Here is a 19,707-nt window from a genome sequence, read left to right as displayed (position 1 = left end):
TTGTTGCCCGTGGTGGATCTGTTATGCACAACCTGCCTGACTTACAGTCAGATCATTTTTAACAATAATAAAAAATATTAAATATATAAAAATTTGTCAGGCTTTTTATTAATTATGGTTTATTTCTGATGATGGGAATGGTTGAGATGGTTCATTTTTGAGTCACTTGAGAAAAAGTGACTCTATGTAATCGGTCAGTGTTAGTCTGTCCGGCCGGCCGTCCGTAGACACCACCTTAACGTTGGACTTTTCTCGGAAACTATCAAAGCGATCGGGCTCATATTTTGTTTAGTCGTGACCTCCAATGACCTCTACACTTTAACGATGGTTTCGTTGACCTTTGACCTTTTTCAAGGTCACAGGTCAGCGTCAAAGGAAAAATTAGACATTTTATATCTTTGACAAAGTTCATCGGATGTGATTGAAACTTTGTAGGATTATTCTTTACATCAAAGTATTTACATCTGTAGCCTTTTACGAACGTTATCAGAAAAACAAGGGAGATAACTAGCCTTTTCTGTTCGGCAACACACAACTTAACGTTGGGCTTTTCTCGGAAACTATAAAAGTGACCGGGCTCAAATTTTATGTGAACGTGACTCCCAGTGACCTCTACACTTTGACGTCTGCTTTGGTGACCTTTGACCTTTTTCAAGGTCACAGGTATGCTTCAGGTATGCATTGTGTTGTGAATAGCAATTTCTTCCTGTCCATCTGATGCCTCATATAATATTCAGAACTGCGAAAGTGACTCGATCGAGCGTTTGCTCTTCTTGTTAGAGGTGTGTGTGTGTGTGTGTGTGTAAGCGAGTGAAATGCACTTATTTCATTATACAAATAAATCTGTACGATAAGACCTGCTCCTCAGCATTCAGAAATGTAACCTTTTCTGAACTTCGACATTTAGATTTTTTTGAAAGGAAAAGAGAAGACGAAGCACAGAAGAGAGTCAATGCTTTTTACTTGACAATCATACACAGAGCAAACACACTGAATTAAATGTAGATTTCCTCACCCAGTCCTCAAAAGGCATCACAACAATCTTCTCAGCTACAGTCATCTCAGCTATAGTCTTCCTTCTATTTTGTTGATCAGCTACAAGCAAACAAAGACAAACATAAACAAGTCGCGTGAAGACTATATAGGTGTCAGTGTTCGCCTGCTGTCAGTGTCTGCATGCTGTCGGTGTCATGGTGTCATTGTTTGCATGTCGGCAGTGTCATGGAGTGTCAATGTTGGCAGTTTAATAGGTGTCAGTGTTTCAGTGTTCGCCTGCTGTCAGATGTCAGCGTCTGCATGCTGTCAGTGTCATGGTGTTAGTGTCTACATGCGGGTGGTGTCATAGGTGTCAGTGTCTGTATGCTAGTGGTGTCATAGGTGTCAGTGTCTGCATACTGGTGTCAGTGTCTGCGTACTGGTGGTGTCACAAATGTCAGTGTCTGCATGCTGGTGGTGTCACATTTGTCTGTGTCTGCATGCTGGTGGTATCACAGGTGTCAGTGTCTGCATGCTGGTGGTGTCATAGGTGTCAGTGTCTGCATGCTGGGTGGGTCACAGATGTCAGTGTCTGCGTGCTGATGGTGTCATAGGTGTCTGTGTCGGTATGCTTGTGGTGTCACAGGTGTCAGTGTCTGCATGCTGGGTGAGTCACAGGTGTCAGTGTCTGCGTGCTGATGGTGTCATAGGTGTCTGTGTCGGCATGCTTGTGGTGTCACAGGTGTCAGTGTTCGCCTGCTGTCAGTGTCTGCATGCTGTCAGTGTCATGGTGTCAGTGTTTGCATGGGTGAGTCACAGGTGTCAGTGTCTGCGTGCTGATGGTGTCATAGATGTCAGTGTCTGCATGCTGGTGGTGTCACAGGTGTCAGTGTCCGCATGCTGGGTGAGTCACAGGTGTCAGTGTCTGCATGTTGGTGGTGTCACAGGTGTCAGAGTCTGCATGCTTGAGGTGTCACATGTGTTAGTGTCTGCATGCTGGAGGCGGAGTCACAGGTGTCAGTGTCTGCATGCTGGTGATGTCACAGGTGTCAGTGTCTGCGTGCTGGTGGTGTCATATGTGTCAGTGTCTGCATGCTGGTCATATGTCATATATATATGCTTGTGTCTTTATGCGGGCTGTGTCACACCTGTTACAAGTCATCCTGTATGCTGCCATGCTGGCAGTGTCATAGTGTCAACTGCACCCACTACGGGTGTCGTAACATGCTTCCAGTGTCATACGTTTCAGTGGCTGCGTGCTGGAAACATTTTTTCTGGGGTATGCATGCTGGCAGTGTCATAGATGTCAATTGATGCATGCCGGCGGCATCATGTGTCAGTGTCATCAGTTTCACTGCAACCTGGCAGTGTCATAAATGTATGTGGCTAGCTGCTGGTAGTTTTATGGATGTTAACCGAGCCTTGGAAACATGACTACAGGCATGCAGAAAAAATTGGAAAAAATGGGTAGCGCCGTACCGTTGTATGGCAGCTCGCTTTCCCAAGTACACGAAAAGCAGCCCGAATTTCCATGAGGGTAACCTCACAGGACTATATAAAATCATAGACCTATATTAGACTTATCTTAACTGCTGCATGCTTACAGCGTCATTGGTTGCAGTGTCTGAATGGTGCCCATTGCCATCGGCTTGAAAGCGGCAAGCCGGCAACGTCATAGGTGGCAGTGTATGCATACCGCCAGTCAGTCGAGTAGAGGTACGTACCTCAGTGTTGCCTCAGATTAGTGTTCTGTGCATGATAACAAAATAATTTGAGGTTCAAAGAAGTTTACTAAAGAGACCAAATACAAGGACAATGATCAGTCAGTGTCGGCCGGTAAGTGCAGTGTCTGGGCAATAGGTCATCTAATACTTTCCGGTGTGGCAAGTTATTGTCCCGGCTCAAATCTACCGTGCGGAAGTCACTGACATTTACGAGGAAAATGAACTTGACAAACCCAAGGGAAATACCACGTGAAAACTGATGGGGACTATCTTCCCCTAATGCGACAACAAACTAAAGGGCGACTGCCTTCTGGCGAGCTATCGTACACCCCCAAGCTATCGTACACCTCAGCGGTCACTGAAGTAACAAGTTAGGAATGCAGCATGCAACATAACTGATAGCAGTTGATATCCGCACCGGCTGAGTACTGAAGTCGAACTGCGACACAAGCAACATGACACTGATCTGTCACTTTTTCGGTCAGTTGTGTCAGTTTCCGAGATGAGTTCTTGCGGCTGTCTCGGTCATGGGCTACTTAATTGTCACTGACTGGGCCATCGCTGTGTGACCGTCAAGGCTACGGTTATTGTCCCAACAATACTGACTGACTTAGATGGCCGAAAATACCTACTCTAAGGATTCACAATCATAATTATACGGCCTACTCCCCCCCCCCCCCCCCCCCCCCCCCACACACCGTCACACGCACACTGTGACACTGACTCGAAGTCAATTATAGGCTTTGATCAGTGACGCCGAATGTCAGTTGTGCATCATTTGCGGGAATGTCTAATCAGTAACTGACTTGAACTGACCCCGGTCACGGTGTAACGAATTCAGCTTTCTCATCAAGTTAAATTCAGCTCAGTTTCTCAGTGATTCGATGTAGCCTACACTGACTCTAGCGGTCTGAAAACATGATGTTGAACAAATTTGCCGAATGTAAAGTACCTAAGCTCGATCCGAGCAGTCCTATGGAAGCCGGGAGGAGGGATTTTCAGAGTGGAGTTTATACAAGATCAACGAGGCCGAATTATACAGAGAAACCTGAATGAGGGGCGGGAAAGCTGAATTCGCTACACCGCCGCCGCAAACCGTAAACGGGTCAAGCAGAACTTGTTCTCTTGACACTGTGGAACACTGGCAACTGACCAACAGTTAACAACTCGCACTCGGCTTGTTTGAAATCTTTTAATCATTATGCGGCTGCAATGACCCATTCATTACTAGTCTATGGGCTCCTGTGTATGGAACTAAATAAAAGCCTGCTTAACCGGCTGGGACCCACATCGTAGTAACTGCCGGTTCAGCGTGATCGAGGGACCTCCCGCTGTGTGTAATTACTGATGACTCGAGAACATTGTGGGCGGACTAGCTAATGCACGGCAAGAGTCAAGTTTTGTTTTACAACCGTGACAGCGGCGCTCTGCACAACCCAAATGTCACGACTATAGTCAAAATCAGCATCACGTGCAACATCGATCCGGCTACAGTGGAACTTGAGATTCAGACTGATACCGACTCAGGCCGATCATGTTCTGCCTCACTCTGACTCAAAGATGTTACTGTCCTTATTAAAACAAGGAAAATTGCCTCGCAAAACCGGGGCTTAGATCTTTTACATGACGCCGCTATAACTTCCTACAGCCGAGTTGTCTCACTGAGTAAGCCTAGCGGGCCGCCTACAACATGATGACGGAGCCAGAGCCTCGGATAACTTACAACTGATATCCTTCACACACACACTCAGTGATTACCCCCGCAGCTTCGGCTGTAACCAGATATAGCTGCTTACGTCACGTTGTCCCGTAACATGTCGCATGTTGTGTGAAAACCCGCTAACTGCATTGCGGCTTTACTCATTCGGGCGGAGCCGCGGACTCAGTATTAAGAAGATATGACGGCTTACTAGTGCCAAAACCTCAGAACTTTGTAATTACTAATTTTTCCGGAATAATTACTAACTTTCACCTGTTAATTACTAATTTTTAGTTCTGGCTCACTTCCTGACGGATTGCTAGTGCCAAAACTAAAAATGAGTAATTTTCCCGGGAAAATGAGTAACTAACAGGTGAAAACAGTAACTGACAGCGTTAATTAGTAATTATCATGTGATAATGGGTAACCCCAGGTTTTGGCACTAGCGGCGGTAAGCCGTGATAGGGCTTACTAGTGCAAAAACCTCATAATTGTAACTATCAAGGGAACATTAGTAATTTTCCCTTGATAATTACCATTTTCACGTGTTAATTACTAATTTTCCCGGGAAAATTACTAACTTTCACCTGTTAATTACTAATTTTTAGTTTTGGCTCACTTCCTGACGTATTGCTAGTGCCAAAACTAAAAACTAGTCATTTTCCCGTGAAAATTATTAATTATCCCGTGAAAATGAGTAACTAACGAGTAAAAACAGTAACTGACAGCGTTAATTAGTAATTATTACGTGATAATGGGTAACCCCAGGTTTTGGCACTAGTAAGCCGTCATACGCAGAGAGTGTCAATGAACGACAGAAGCCGCCGATGATTCACATAAACTTCTCCACATGCGCCCCTGTCTGTCTCGACTCGCTGCCGCTGCACTTTCACCCCCCCCCGCGGGTTACGGGGTAAGAATTTACCCGATGCTCCCCAGCATGGAGTCGTAAGAGGCGACTAATGGATTCTGTTTCTCCCTTTACCCTTGTTTCTTGTAGAGAATATAGTCAATGTTTGTAAAGATTTTTAGTCAAGCAGTATGTAAGAAATGTTTAAGTCCTTTGTACTGGAAACTTGCATTCTCCCAGTAAGGTAATATATTGTACTACGTTGCAAGCCCCTGGAGCAATTTTTTGATTAGTGCTTTTGTGAACAAGAAACAATTAACAAGTGGCTCTATCCCATCTCCCCTCCTTTCCCCGTCGCGATATAACCTTCGTGGTTGAAAACGACGTTAAACACCAAATAAAGAAAGCTGCACTTTCCACCCCCGCTCTCTGTGCACTCGTCCTGTTGCCGCGCTACTTGCTACGCTAGCTACTACTCCCAATCACGCTGCATACAAATTCCCTCGGCTCGGCCGCCTGTCGTCTCAAAGTAGGGGGCGTGGCACTTTGTGCTGAATGCGCTGCAAAGCGGCTCGAAGAAAACAACATCGTTTGGCGTAAACATTTAAATCCCATACTATTCAATAAATTCTTGTTGTTACTGATTTCATCCATAGAAATTCCGAGAAAAAAATCCATTGCAGAAGCGTCAGTATGCAGCCTACTTTCAGTTGAGATTCCAACCTAAAAACACAACTTTGGCCGAAACCGTTTACTTCCGGGGATGCGTTTGTGAGAAAATGACTCGTCATTCATGAACGACGTGCTTGATTGAATATTTGTCAACCAGATTATACGCCAGTGAATCATGATACTAAAAATTGCACGTATTTATCACTCAGATAGCAAGCACTAATTTCACTTATCCCTGAATCTAGTCATACAATGCGGACTATTTTCAGTTAGTAATAAGAATCGATTATCAGGAAGAACTCGTTCCCATGCACTGCCTAATAATCTCTGTTAATTTTTAAACGAATGTAAACGTCTTCTGCAAACGTTTTAATTTTTGCAAGTAAGACATACGTTATAAAATAATCCAAGATCAAAGATATTCAGCTGGGAGCGCACCAACGTTCATGTGCCAGACCGGTTTTAACGCGTAGTAATACATTCACCTGTGGCAAACGTGTACTACTTTTTCGTCACTGGCGGGTACGGCCATCTTGTTTTGGCAAACTGAATACCGATTTTAATCGTTTTCAATCTGATAGTTTGCACAACCATCTGTCAAGTCCACAATGGCTGACAGGGAAGATCAGGTTTACCAGGCTAAACTAGCTGAACAAGCTGAGCGATATGATGGTAAGTTCCATATTTTTGTCATATTCTATCGGGGTTGCGGGTTGCTAGCTCATCCATGGTGTACCGAGCTGTGTACATTTCAGTATCATTATGTGTTGCCAGGAACTAGTCGTTAGTTACCGGTACTATGCGTATCCCAGAAAGAGGACAAATGATGCATATTTTATTGCTTTTTAATTTCTCTGTTACTTTCTACCATTTACATGATTACTTTCCTTACAAATACCAAATTAATGACCGCATTACGGCATGGGATTGGTTGTAGAGTCGCCATGTTCGCAGTGACTCACTACGTCTGGCATTTTTAGAATGATCTGGGCTGTGGTCTTGTATTTTTAAGTTAGTCCCTTTAAGATCGACATAGAAGAAACATTATTTAGTGCTACGTGGTTATCTAATGTTTATCACTCGGCATAGCATGTTTTTAGGGAAGATAACATACGAGGAAGTTTACTCGATCGACCTTGAAATTTGACAGTGTGCGATCCCGGAGTTGTTCCTTGAAAATGGGGAGAGCCTGTGGCATCTGCACAATTATTAGCTATGTCTAGGGTAATTGCATTGCCTGTTGCGTTGGATCTTGTGTTGAATGAAAGATAATGCTGCAAGGTTGAAATTGTTGAAACTTGAATGCAAGTGCTTCCATTTAATTAGGTAACTCAACCATAGCTACTGACCCAAAAGCGAACTAGTACATTGGTAGTATGTCATGTCAGGGCATGACTTGAATTCCTGCTCTTTTTGGTGTGTCTGAAAGTTCAAGCAAGCACATAGTTTGTATCAGACTATCCATTGCACATGCTGATACAGTGATACTGATTGTGAAGCCAATAACTTGAATAAGGATGCGAATGACAGATCCTGGCATGTTGAACTGAAGAACTTCCCGCTAATGACTATTCAAAACCCATTCCTGTCGGTGTCAGCAACAATGCGTTTACCTTGCATTAATGTTTTGCCCTTTCAATAGCAATGCACTGGGAATAGCTGCATTTCAAGTGGTATTAATATACAATGTTAAAAGAAAAGTCTGTATAACTATAACCAAACCGTATGCTATTGCTCAATCTAAGCCCCTGGTTCCATCGTAGATAGGTTCTGTTTCATGATAGATATTCCAAGTTGTTCACACACCTTGATCTTGCTTGTGATTTACTTGTTCCGTGCCAATTGTCTTTAGCATACTGCTTTTTTAAGAACAGATTTCAGTGCAAATGACATCAAATGTATTGAAGAGTGACTGAAGGATATGGACTTAGTAAGTTAGTTGCACGGTGTGTCTCTGGATAAATTTGAATGAGGGTTGTGTGCATTGAACCATTTTAACTGAGGCAGTTACTAGTGTTACTTTGTATACGTTGATGCATATGATGAATGAGATTTGTCTGGGGCTGGAAATCGTGATAGGTGTTGGCAGAAATAAGTGAGGGTCTGCTGACTCGGCAGCATCTCAGCTTCATACTCTACACACATGCACACATTATTGACAAGTAGCAGTTCAATGTATGTGCTTATGTTCAGGACTGAAAGGGGCGAGTATTTTACTCGCCATGGCGAGTAGAAACATGTATTTGGTGAGTAGAAATGTTCATCTACTTGCCAAATGTGAGTAAAGTTGCTAAAACAAATTGTTGGTTTGGCTAGCAAAGTTTGCTCCCTGGCTAGTAAATGTGTACACCATTTGTTGGACTTTGAGGGCTGATGTTAGTGAATGGAGATGCACACATTTTATTCACATTGACAGGTAGCGGTTCAAGGTCTGTGCTTGTGTTAGAGAATGGAGTTCTTGTCAGATTCGCAGCTCACTTTCGTGGCTGCTTTAACTATTGGCATTCCTATGCTCCCAAAAGTCACTCGGTCAGTGTGGCAAGTGAATCTGAATAAAAGCAAAACAGGATTAAGTTGACTCTATGGGCTGTGGGGTCTGAATGGAAGTGGCAAGCTCTTGGTCGGTCTCCGTGAGGTTAATGGCTGGTACAGGTAAAAGTAGTAGGTACAGTTCAAGTGACACTTAATTGAAAGACTGTCTGGTATTTTTAGGCTGAAAATAAGTGAATCAGAAATGACCAGTTAGACATTAGCCCTTGTAGGCTTGTATGGTGTGTCAGTCTGGTTGAAGGCTAAAACTGTTTTAAGCAGTGAAAACAGGCTTTGTTAGCCAAGGATTGCTGTTTCCGGACTGCATGTGCACGTCATCAGTCTCAAGGGAGTAGCTGGATTTATTTAAACTGATCGTTTTCAAGCTGTACTGATTTTATTCCATCAAAAGTTTTCTTCTTGCAGAAGAATTGCTGGACTTGGGTTTGTCAGATTGAAATGTGAAGGCTGCACATAAATTGATGGTAGAAACTATTGGATGTTGACTGTGTGCTTTTTGTGTATTGCAGAGATGGTGGAGGCCATGAAGAAGGTGGCGGCCCTGGACGTAGAGCTGACGGTGGAGGAGCGCAACCTGCTGTCTGTAGCATACAAAAATGTGATCGGTGCTCGCCGCGCCTCTTGGCGAATCATCTCCAGTCTGGAGCAGAAGGACGACAAGTCCGAGGAGAAGCAGGCCATCAACAAAAACTATAGACTGCAGGTAAGAATGAGGCTTGTTTCTGGCTAATTGATTGGTGTTTATTTGTTTGGGGGGGGGGGGGGGGGGGTGTAGACAGAGTAGCAAATGGTTGAATATGAAAGCAGGACATTGACCATGAAGCTGGGGACAAGGAAAAGATTGAAAAAGGTTGTGTCAAGAATTTAGGGGGTTATGAATTCACAGAAAGGGTTCTCTTGTTGTTTTAAATTTAGCAAGCTATTTTTGTTGATGGATGTGTTCTCCTTTTTTTCAGATCGAGACAGAGTTGAAAGACATCTGCAATGATGTATTGGATATCATTGACAAACACCTGATCCCCAATGCTTCGCACGGAGAGTCAAAAGTATTTTATTACAAAATGTAAGTACTTATTTTTCAGTCTTTTAGATATTGTGAAAAACCTTTTCCGTTGTCAGAAGCTTCTACTTTTTTTTTTTTTTACTTTTTTTTTTTTTTAGCAAGGGTTGTTGTTTGAGTCCTGCAGTCAAGTAATTATTTGTATCTGTCCTGTATGGCTTAGAAGCAGGGTACATTTTTTATAGAGGTAAAACTTTTTTTCTGGTTTCCTGACCAATCTTATTTTTCCCTCCTGGCCCTAGAACTTATGTTGACTTATCAAAACAATAAGGAAAGATTCTCGATTTGCAGACTACAGAAGGGAAGCTACCCTTTATTGTGCATCTAGGAAATACAAATTACAATCGGCATAAGTTCTGGCCAATGAAAAGAAAAAAATCATCTTAGAGTGATGGGCAGATCTCAAATGGACAAGTGGGCTACGGTTAGGGATTAATGCCAATAATGGGCTTTCTTGAAGTAGCATCTTGTTTGGCTAGTTCACACTGTTCTGTGCGCTAGTTTCACTTAACTTGAACTTGTGAGTAATTGTATGCTACACGCAACTTAATTTTGTCCAGGGCTGTTACAGTCAAAAGTGGGCTCTTTTCGTCATTCTATGTTCCTATGGCATTGCCTAGCTCTCCAAGAAGAAACAGTTTGTGTTTGCTTACTTCAGTCTATGTGTCGAACGTGCGGTGTCGCCAAAAGGCATCATCTATCACATACATGACCAGTCATGTGTTGGTCAGCAGTGTGACCCTCTTTCAACACATTTAGGCTTGGTTCTCACGCTTTGGTCAACGATACATTAATTTCTGTTTTAACTTGCTCATTGGTCTGACACCTGGCTGTGGTAGACTGATATTTTCAATGTGTACGTGGGTGGGATTCTTCCGGTATAAGCCGGAAATCCGGATTCGTAATGTCTGCGGTGACGTTTCTTTGGTTGTTATACAAATCCTTCAGCGTCTGGGGGCCCCCCTTAAAATTCTTCAGGATTCATGACATTTTTCAGTCCCACCCATGACGTGTAGGTCTTCTGACAGAACAATCTTGAAATGGACAGGGCATTTGGGCCTATACATTTTATCATTCCAACACTGGCAGCATGATTTTCGTCCTGGTTCCAATTTTGTAAAGTAGAGATGATGGTTGCTGTTAATTGTGCAAAGCTCCCAACAGTGCATTTGTACTAGACCTTTCATGACCATGTTCTCTTTAAAGAATAGGGATTGAAAGGTACAATTGCTATTTGGCTTTCATTTTAACTTGTTTGTATGCATGGGCTGTCATGATTATCAAGTTGCTGGTCTCTGCTTGTTTATGCTGTACACATGAACTTAGGACATGTGCTGATGAGTCTGCAATATGAAGTTGATTCGAAGCAATGTTGTCAGTTTCTCTTCGTATCCTAACAAAGCGTTGAACTCTGCACTAGAGACTGCACAGATCAATGATTTACTATTCAATATTCTGCCAGGTGACCTAACCTGGATTTTTGGTGACATGGTTGTGCTAGAGGGTTGAAGCTCAGGGGAGGTAAATCGTCCATAAGCCTTGAGAAGTTGTGTCCCTTCCCACTTTTCTTGTAAGTTGTATGCAGGTGAAAGTCAGCATTTGCTTCTTTTTTTCTTTCCACAACTATCACTGGATTGGTTAGTTCTTTTTTTCTTACAGCTCATCACTACATAGGAAATATTGACAGTTTGATTTAATTTGTTTTCTCAAATTGAATACCATTTTGTCTTCTTCTGCTTGCAGGAAAGGTGACTACCACAGGTACCTGGCAGAATTCGCCACAGGCAACGACAGAAAAGAAGCTGCTGAGAATAGTTTAGTTGCCTACAAAGCCGCCAGTGATATCTCCATGACAGAGTTGCCTCCCACACATCCCATCCGCCTCGGCCTGGCTCTCAACTTCTCAGTATTCTACTACGAGATTTTAAATTCCCCAGACCGGGCGTGCCGCTTGGCCAAGGCAGCATTCGATGATGCAATCGCTGAGCTGGATACGTTGAGTGAAGAGAGCTATAAGGACTCAACGTTGATAATGCAGTTGCTGCGAGATAACCTGACGCTCTGGACGTCAGACATGCAGGGAGAAGGTGGGTAGATTTCATGTGTGTCTGTTGCATGGGTTTTAGTGTTGCTTGTAGTTGTGCAAAAGAAGACAAACAGTTGTGTATACATTCATTGGGGGGAGGGGGGATAGACAGCTTGATAATCACATTGTTAATAGTTATGCCAGCCCTAGGGTTGACATTGTTGAGGAATTAAACTTACAGTGCACGCCAAATCTCAGGTTTTTAACAATTTTCTGGCAGTTAGGAAACGTCCACACTGTATGCAGGAAAGTAAGAGCAGTGCAGTACTGCTGTTGCATTTCTTTCTTGAGAGATAACAGCTTGGATTTTGCTTTCATTTGGCTGTATTTTTGTCAGATGCGAAAGATTAGTGTGAGGAAGAAAGGAAGCCAGGTCTTTCAAATTTGGGGAGCTAAAATATCACAGAAGAAAAGGAGAGAGTTGAGGTAGACTGAAGGGGATACAATGTGTGAGGTCAAGTGTGTCGAGGAGACATTCTTTGTGGAAGACAACACTTCCAGTGCCAGTTTCCATGTCTGCTGAGATCCATTTGGCTTTTACAAGAAATAGAAACATCTCGTCCTGCAACATCATTAACAGAACAGTTTGTAAAAGCTCTGACCTAGGGTAAGCTCAGACTGAGAGGTACGAGTTTGCAGTCCAGGATTGAATACTCGTTTGCTTTCTTCATCCTCTATTATGTAAACTTAGGTTCCTTCATTCTTGCTAACGAGATCATGTACACACCCAGTGTTGTTCCCAGACTAGGAGATCAGTTGGATCTGGATTAAAACTAAGTGTGGGTCAAAATGTCCTGGCTTTGTCTGTTTAGCAGGAAAGTAATGGTCATGCATGTCAAAATAATCGGCCGTCGAGAGGTCAGAGCAATGTGTCGGGTCAACAAAGTACAGATGTGTCAATGACAAAAGATGGAGGCCTCAGAACAATAGTGCACAACCGTGTGGCTGTACACTAGGAAAAGTATCAAAATTGACAGCCTGATTGCTACCTGTGAAGAGTGGACATTTTTATAGCTGGATGAATTATTTTCAGCCAAAAAATTCCAATATATGCGCAGGAAGCGGTGAAGGGTTGTTCTTACCTCTGATAAAAGTCTTGAAATGCCAGTGGTGGTGTGCATGATGGTTTACACTGGAAGGAGGGTATCTTTAACAAAGACAGAAAAGGGAGTTGAGAAGTAGTGAATGATCAAGCAGACTGAGACTAGTTTGTCATGGCATTAACAAGTAGGACAGTGGCCTTTTTGCCTGCTAGTTAACATCCTTGGTGACTAGGAATGCTTTGGCAGTTGTTGGTTTCAAACATAAAACCGTTCTAATGTACAGGGGTGGATATTGTCAGCCTGTGAGTCATTTTCCAATGGTTGAAAAGGGGAATGGGATTTTGTGTGTGTCTCCTATAGGAAGAGAAAAATACTGTTAGTTGTTCTATTGAGGTCTAACGAATGACGTCTCACAACGTGCGTGGTCGTCCTTGGCGGTCAAGAAAGCCGCCGCGATCATTGCGCAGACGACATTTCTAGACCGCCAATATTTTTTGTGCGCATCACGTGCTCCACATAAATTGGCCGGAAACGAAGCAATTGGGAAACCTGGATAGGGGGGACTTTACAGTGAACACTATCAGGGATGGCCCCCACCCGATCACCAAGAGTGAGTCAAAAGTCCATTGGGCTAGTAAATGTCGTCTGACTGGCCAGTGAAAGTTCTGGTCAAATGCAAGATAACTTATGTTGTACCATCTAGTTTCAAAGCCATATAATTATAAACACTGCACATGCAGTAACTTCTATCGTCTGCAATAATGATCATGTTTTATTCCTTCCGCCAACGCACTTCTGGTGCTGCGGACGGGCTGTTTCTACTTTCGCTACTGATTTCAAACCTGCTCCCAGTATCTAATGTCGGGTAAACACGTAACATAAAAACAAAATTGCAAAGACTGATGCCAAAAGGAGAAAATCAAACAGCACATGAAATAAGAAATGGAAAAGATCAACCTATCAAAGAACACTGGCAGGTGAATGCTAGTACAGTGATGGCGCTAGTATTTTTTCAAACCAGTACGCAAACTTTATTGTAATTCAATCAAGTTTGCATTTTAATGAAACAGATTGGTCAGAATGCCCCAACTCATTAGAAATTACCGGTCATTAATTACACATTAACATGCTTCCATTTGAAACTTCGAGATCTTCATCGGGGATTGACGCCCGACAAAAGCTAATTGAAGCCCGACGGAGCGAAGCGACGGAGGGCTTCAATTAGACTTTGGGAGGGCGTCAATCCACGATGAAGACCGAGAAGTTTCAAATGGAAGCGTGTTAATGTTATTGTAATTCAATCTGACGACGATCTCTTTCCTGCTTTCATGCGATGGTAAACAGACAGAATTGGTTCTGTTCTGTTCACACACTACTTTCAGTCCACCTACCTGCAAGGGTCAAGTCCCAAGAAATATGTCTCTGTATTCCTATCGTATCACTCTCCTCCTGTTTTGTTTTCTTTCACATACATTTTCCCTTCTTTTTTGACGGGTTTCTGGACAGCAAACTCAAAACAAATTCTTTTCATCACAAAAGCGATCTTTGGAATTGACTGACGTAGTCCGAAAGAATTCATGCATCAACTTACGTCACGTATTCGGCGTCATCACTTCGCATACTTTATGGTCTCGGTATTTCGTTGGTACTTCATATTTCCTACTTGACCCTCAAAGCTAACCGAGACTAGTTGAGGCTGTATCAATGCGCCTCGCCAGCAGGTTGTTAATGGCTTTTTTAGCGAGTGGTTATCGACAATTAATGACCGGTAATTTTTAATGAGTTGAGGCATTCTGACCAATCACAGGATCTGTTTCATTAAAACACCAACTCGATTGAATTACAATTGTCGATAACCACTCGCTAAAAAATCCATTAACAACCTGCTAGCAAGGCGCATTAATACAGCCTCAACTAGTCTCGGTTAGCTTTGAGGGTCATTTTACAAGTAGGAAATATGAAGGCCAACGAAATACCGAGACCATAAGGTATGCGAAGTGATGACGTCGAATACGTGACGTAAGTTGATGCATGAATTCTTCTGGACTACGTCGGTCAATTCCAAATATCGCTTTTGTGATGAAAAGAATTTGTTTTAGAGTTTGTTGTCCAGAAACCCGTCAAAAAAGAAGGGAAAATGTGTGTGAAAGAAAACAAAACAGGAGCAGAGTGATATAATAGGAATACAGAGACATATTTCTTGGGACTTGATCCTTGCAGGTAGGTGGACTGAAAGTAGTGTGTGAACAGAACAGAACCAATTCTGTCTGTTTACAACTGCATGAAAGCAGGAAAGAGATCGTCGTCAGATTGAATTACAATAACATTAACATGCTTCCATTTGAAACTTCGAGGTCTTCATCGTGGATTGACGCCCTCCCAAAGTCTAATTGAAGCGCTCCGTCGGGCTTCAATTACCTTTGGTCGGGTGTCAATCCCCGATGAAGACCTCGAAGTTTCAAATGGAAGCATGTTAATGTGTAAATGATGCAAACAGTCCTGAAAAAAACGGTAGGCTGGTCATTGGAACCCTGAAGAGTCCAACTCAGACTACTGGTTTTGTTGTTTTACCTGCATAAAAAAACGGTAGTTAAAAATCAACCAGTAGGTCATACCAGTAGCCATTTTTATTCCTGTGTTTTCTCATTTCAACTGGTAAAATACCGTATTGATTTGGAGTTGGACAGTGAGACAAAGATTGGTTTGAAGTTTTTGAAAATGTCTAAGGACACATTAAAGACAACAAAAAACCTTTATTTTTATTTTTAGAACATCATTGGACATTACTCAAGGTCTCGTAAAACATATTGCTCAAATTTTGCAACTTGTGTCTGTCAGTGACGAACAGTGCACAAAATTAATCAAGTGGAAAAGCCCATTCATTGCAGATTGCAGTCCAGTTGTTGATCGTATCTCCGCTATTTTGTGTGTATGAATACATTCATAGTCATCCAAACACTGTGAGGCGTGTACCGGACAAGTGACATTTATGGTGGGCTGGGGATTTTCTTGGAAGTTACTCCACCGTCTGACAAAATACATTGTTTGGATAAATAATTATGGCCATCCCTGACTATTTTTTTTCACTGCAGAAGCATTGCATGTCATTCATAATTTACTCCCATTTAAAAAAAAAAAACAAGCAACAAAACTCTCAAAGCCTGCGCTTATTTGGGCTTTAGTTAGCCGTCAATTCCTGATTGTGACCTGAGTTTACAAGTGGAACTGGAAGCGAACTAATCGATAATTATTTGAAGATGCTGCCTATGGTCATGTGGCTGTTCGACTGAATTTTGGATGAAGCGGTCGTTTACAGGATAGGGGGAAAATGGGCTCCAGCAATTTATAACTTGTGACATTTATGACATGAATGTTTCTTGTGTTTGCAGCAACCGAGGAACAGACAACCCAACAAGTTCAGGACATAGAGACGGAACAAGACGGGTCCTAAGGATGGGATCAGCCCTTTAGTACTCCAAATTTAAACATGTTTGTAATTTTCTTACCAAACTGCTCTATGTTGAGACTTGGCCCTGATCTGAGTGCAGCCACTTGTCTGTTGACTGTCACTGGCATTGGTTGCGATGAGTTTGATGGAAACGAAGTGTTTAGTGATTTTGCTCGCCCGTATTGTTAGCATCTGACCTTGGTCTCTTTTAGCTGTTGTAGGTTTAGTTAAAGAAAAAAAACAGCCTTCGAGGAAAGGCATTTCAGCTTCTTTTTTTCTCCCTTGCAGTGTCCCCATACAGAATAATTTGAACCGATAGGAAGCATTCCTTAAATCATACCTCTGAGCATCTGGAGGCTTAGGAATGATTTCCACCAAGTTTTCACAAAAAGTGTTATCAATGGAAGAAAGAAAGGGGGGTTACATATTTCCAAGCTCCATTTTCAAAACCAATGCCACTGACAGGGATTCAACGATCGATCCACGTTTGTGTTTCAACAGTCACTTGTGTTTTTCTCTTTAAATGTCATAATTACTGTGAGAAGAAAAAAGACATTGTGACGGACAACAGAAATGTACTGGCAATCACTGTCCTAATGAAGAAGCTACCACCTGACATCCTCTGTGGACCAAGCAACGAGTCTTTCACCTAGAGCTGCGGTTCAGTGAAGGAGTTTATTACTAAATCTGTATGGCTTTCAAGGGCACCCGTACGACTTTGAGAGACATGCTTTGAGCCATCATGTTTTGTTTGTCGTCAAGCAAAACAAACCAGTTTTTTTTTTCCTTTCAAGTGGATAAACATACTTGTATGATGTTACTTTTTCTTTCCGTTTAGTGATTCTGAGTGAACTTGTTTTTATTTTTGTCACTACAAGATTTGTATGTACAAGTTTCAACATTTAATCACTTTATTGTATAATTATTGACCCTGTTTCTTGTTTTGCATTATAGTTGGCTGACTTTTTTTTTTATTTTTTTTTAGGAATGATAGTGATGTCTCTTTTTTTTCCGTTGGATTTTTGTCCCCCTCCCTCAGGATTTTTGAGCACTTGATAAAATGTCAAAACTTGTGGTCACAAGTGGGCCTACAGCTGTGTTTTTCTTCCCCCTTTCCCCCAAACACTCCCATCACCCCGCCCCCCAAGTATGTGTCCCCGGTCTCTGGATGTCTGCTGTGTTTGACCTTGCCCTTGACTTCTCGCTCTCTCTCTCTCTCTCTCTCTCTCTCTCTCTCTCTCCTTTGGCCCTCTGCCCTGTTTGGCTGCCCCCATCTGTGGGAGGCGTGGCCGCAGCATCGCTGTTTGTGTTGTGATCACACTTGGATGTATCGACCGTCACTGTAGCCATCTCTAGTGGGCTAGACTTCCATCTAGGACTGTTATGTAACTTTATTATAATAAGTAAACATGTCATGCTTAACATAAATAAAAACGAGTATATTCAAGTGCAACACGTTGCTTTTGTGTCTGCTGTTCTGTGCATGCCAGGTTCATACTTGTTTCTGGATGTGTCCTTTGGGTGTATTTCTTTGACCAAGAAAATCTTTGCTGTAGGGCCTTTATCTCTTAGGAGTCAGTCGTGCATGTTGTCTGTCTGCGTTTTTCTACTAATCCACGATTAGTATATTGATATTCCTTTGTTTAGCTTGTCTGATGCTTCTCAGAACAGATCTTTGCTATTTCTAACCTTTCGCGAGCACTAACCTGCAGTCACAGTTGCATGATTAAATGGCTTTTGCCCCTTCAGTGTTAACATAAGATTCCATAACCATAAAGAGTGGTTCCTTTTTCCAAATTGCACTTAGTAAAAGCACTTTTCTTCTTGACTAGAAATTATCGAGTTTGCTTTTAGGGTGACAATGTCTTTGATAGGGAAAAAGAAATCGCTGTCTCATTTCTATTATGCAGGGACGTTGTCATTTCAAGTTTGAAATTTAGAAAGCTCAATGTTGCTCCGCAATGAAAAAACATTTCCTCCAGTGGGAAAGTTTGACCACTGACAGGGCGATGGTCCACAATGTCTTGGAAGCCGTTTATGTTAATTTATGTTTCTCGTAACAGTAGCCTTGCATTTTTTCTACACATTTAATTTCATGATTGAAAACTATCATTTGCTTTGTGAATAAAGTGGTGATTTAAACATGCTTGTAATCCACCTTTCCTATTGAGCGTGAATGTAACTTGAGTCTATGAGAATCGGTTGGTTTCTGTCGGCTGTTGTATGAATGCAGAACATGTAATCTGGTTAATACAGGGCCTAGCATTGTAAGCCGTTCGGCGTACTTTACGCCCAAATAACATCTCCAGTACGCGGCACTCGGTTTGGTGTATGCCGAAATGCAAAAACCTGTTATTCCCAAACGGTAAACCCAAACAGTCCCAGCTTTCGTTTTGTGCGCCGTTCGGTTCAATTCTCAATAGGTTTGACAGTTTGCTTGAGCACGCACTTCCTCTCGAATCGACATTGTTGAACGTGGTCAGCCATTCAGTGACGAAGAATCCAGGTATTCCTGGAAGTGGGAATGGCACTTTTAGGCCAAATAACACAAGATTGTCAGTTTTCTTGTTTTCTGTCTGTTTTCCTTGTTGAAGGCATAATTTAGTTGCTCAATCTTCTTTGTGGGGGGTCATTTTAGGTTAAAAAAATCTCCAAACATTCTTCAAATTCGGGCTTTGCCCCTGGACCCCAATGGGGGCCTCCTGCCTTTGTAAGCTGAACTCAATTTTTCCAATGCTAGGCCCTGTTAATAGCAATGATATAAACATACAGTGTAATCAACAATTCTGGCGCATTTTCAAGACAGGTTAGGTGTGTTTGCACTTGTTTAACTCTGCTAATCAATATTAGCTGCTTTTTCCTGTTTTCTTCAGGTTATATGAAATACTTAATGCTTGAAGGAAGAGGCATCTTGTGCACACATGTAAAAGAGGTGTAATCATGAATACATAACCAGGGTGGGGGGGGGGGGGGGGGGGGGACACTCATCAGTTACCCCCAATTCAAATATATGCAAACTTGTTTCTCCAGTACTGATGACAAAAATATTTTAAACATAAAAAGTTTCACTTTCAGAATAAATCATCAGGTCCTTTACTAATTCCTAGCTAGCATGGGGGTGTAGGGTGAAAGGGAGAATTTGAGACCAATGCTTAACACTCGCTGTTGAACATAGCTTTATCTGAACGTTCAGGTGGAGAACAACAGGAAGACACTTGGAGAGGATAATTTGTGCCTCGGAAAGAACCAACCATGCCTGTTGTGTCAGAAACAAAGGCCAACAACCACAAGGACAGTGCCGGAAAGACCAGTCTGGTTTTAACTATAATGCAGCATCATCCATTTCATATCAAAGCCAGTATCAAACTGCATTATAAGCAATCCACCCTCCTGTCTGAAATTGAGTTTGTGACATTCAGTATGCTTCAATTTATGAATGTTTATAATGATGGTGATAACATAATATACTCCAAAGTAATGTGTTATTTTGACACACATTTTTTAAATGTAAATTATAAAGTTTTTTGTTGTCCGTTCACATAAAATCCAAATTGTAATAGTTGATTTCCTCCTTTGGAGAGGGAACGAGTGGGTGCTATC

General features: G+C 42.2%; 1 protein-coding gene across 1 annotated transcript; it reads left to right on the top strand.

Moving 5' to 3' along the window:
• The first annotated feature begins 6,408 nt into the window (after positions 1-6,408).
• On the top strand, positions 6,409-18,249 carry LOC138954901 (14-3-3 protein epsilon-like). Its single transcript, XM_070326648.1, has 5 exons — positions 6,409-6,592; positions 8,980-9,173; positions 9,427-9,533; positions 11,274-11,617; positions 16,049-18,249. Exons 1-5 carry the CDS (start codon positions 6,529-6,531, stop codon positions 16,108-16,110), a joined length of 771 nt encoding a protein of 256 aa, XP_070182749.1. The 5' UTR covers positions 6,409-6,528; the 3' UTR covers positions 16,111-18,249.
• The last annotated feature ends 1,458 nt before the right edge of the window (positions 18,250-19,707 follow it).

Source organism: Littorina saxatilis, unplaced genomic scaffold (genome assembly GCF_037325665.1).
Source record: "Littorina saxatilis isolate snail1 unplaced genomic scaffold, US_GU_Lsax_2.0 scaffold_493, whole genome shotgun sequence".
NCBI lineage: Eukaryota > Metazoa > Mollusca > Gastropoda > Littorinimorpha > Littorinidae > Littorina > Littorina saxatilis.
The sequence above is the reverse complement of the archived record's forward strand: the minus strand, read 5'-3'. Positions and strand labels throughout refer to the sequence as shown.

Coding starts and splice junctions, on each gene's coding strand:
- LOC138954901 (XM_070326648.1), top strand. CDS start 6,529: ATGGCTGACAGGGAAGATCAGGTTTACCAGGCTAAACTAGCTGAACAA. Junction 9,174..9,426: donor ACAAAAACTATAGACTGCAG/GTAAGAATGAGG, acceptor CCTTTTTTTCAG/ATCGAGACAGAGTTGAAAGA. Junction 9,534..11,273: donor AAAGTATTTTATTACAAAAT/GTAAGTACTTAT, acceptor TTCTGCTTGCAG/GAAAGGTGACTACCACAGGT.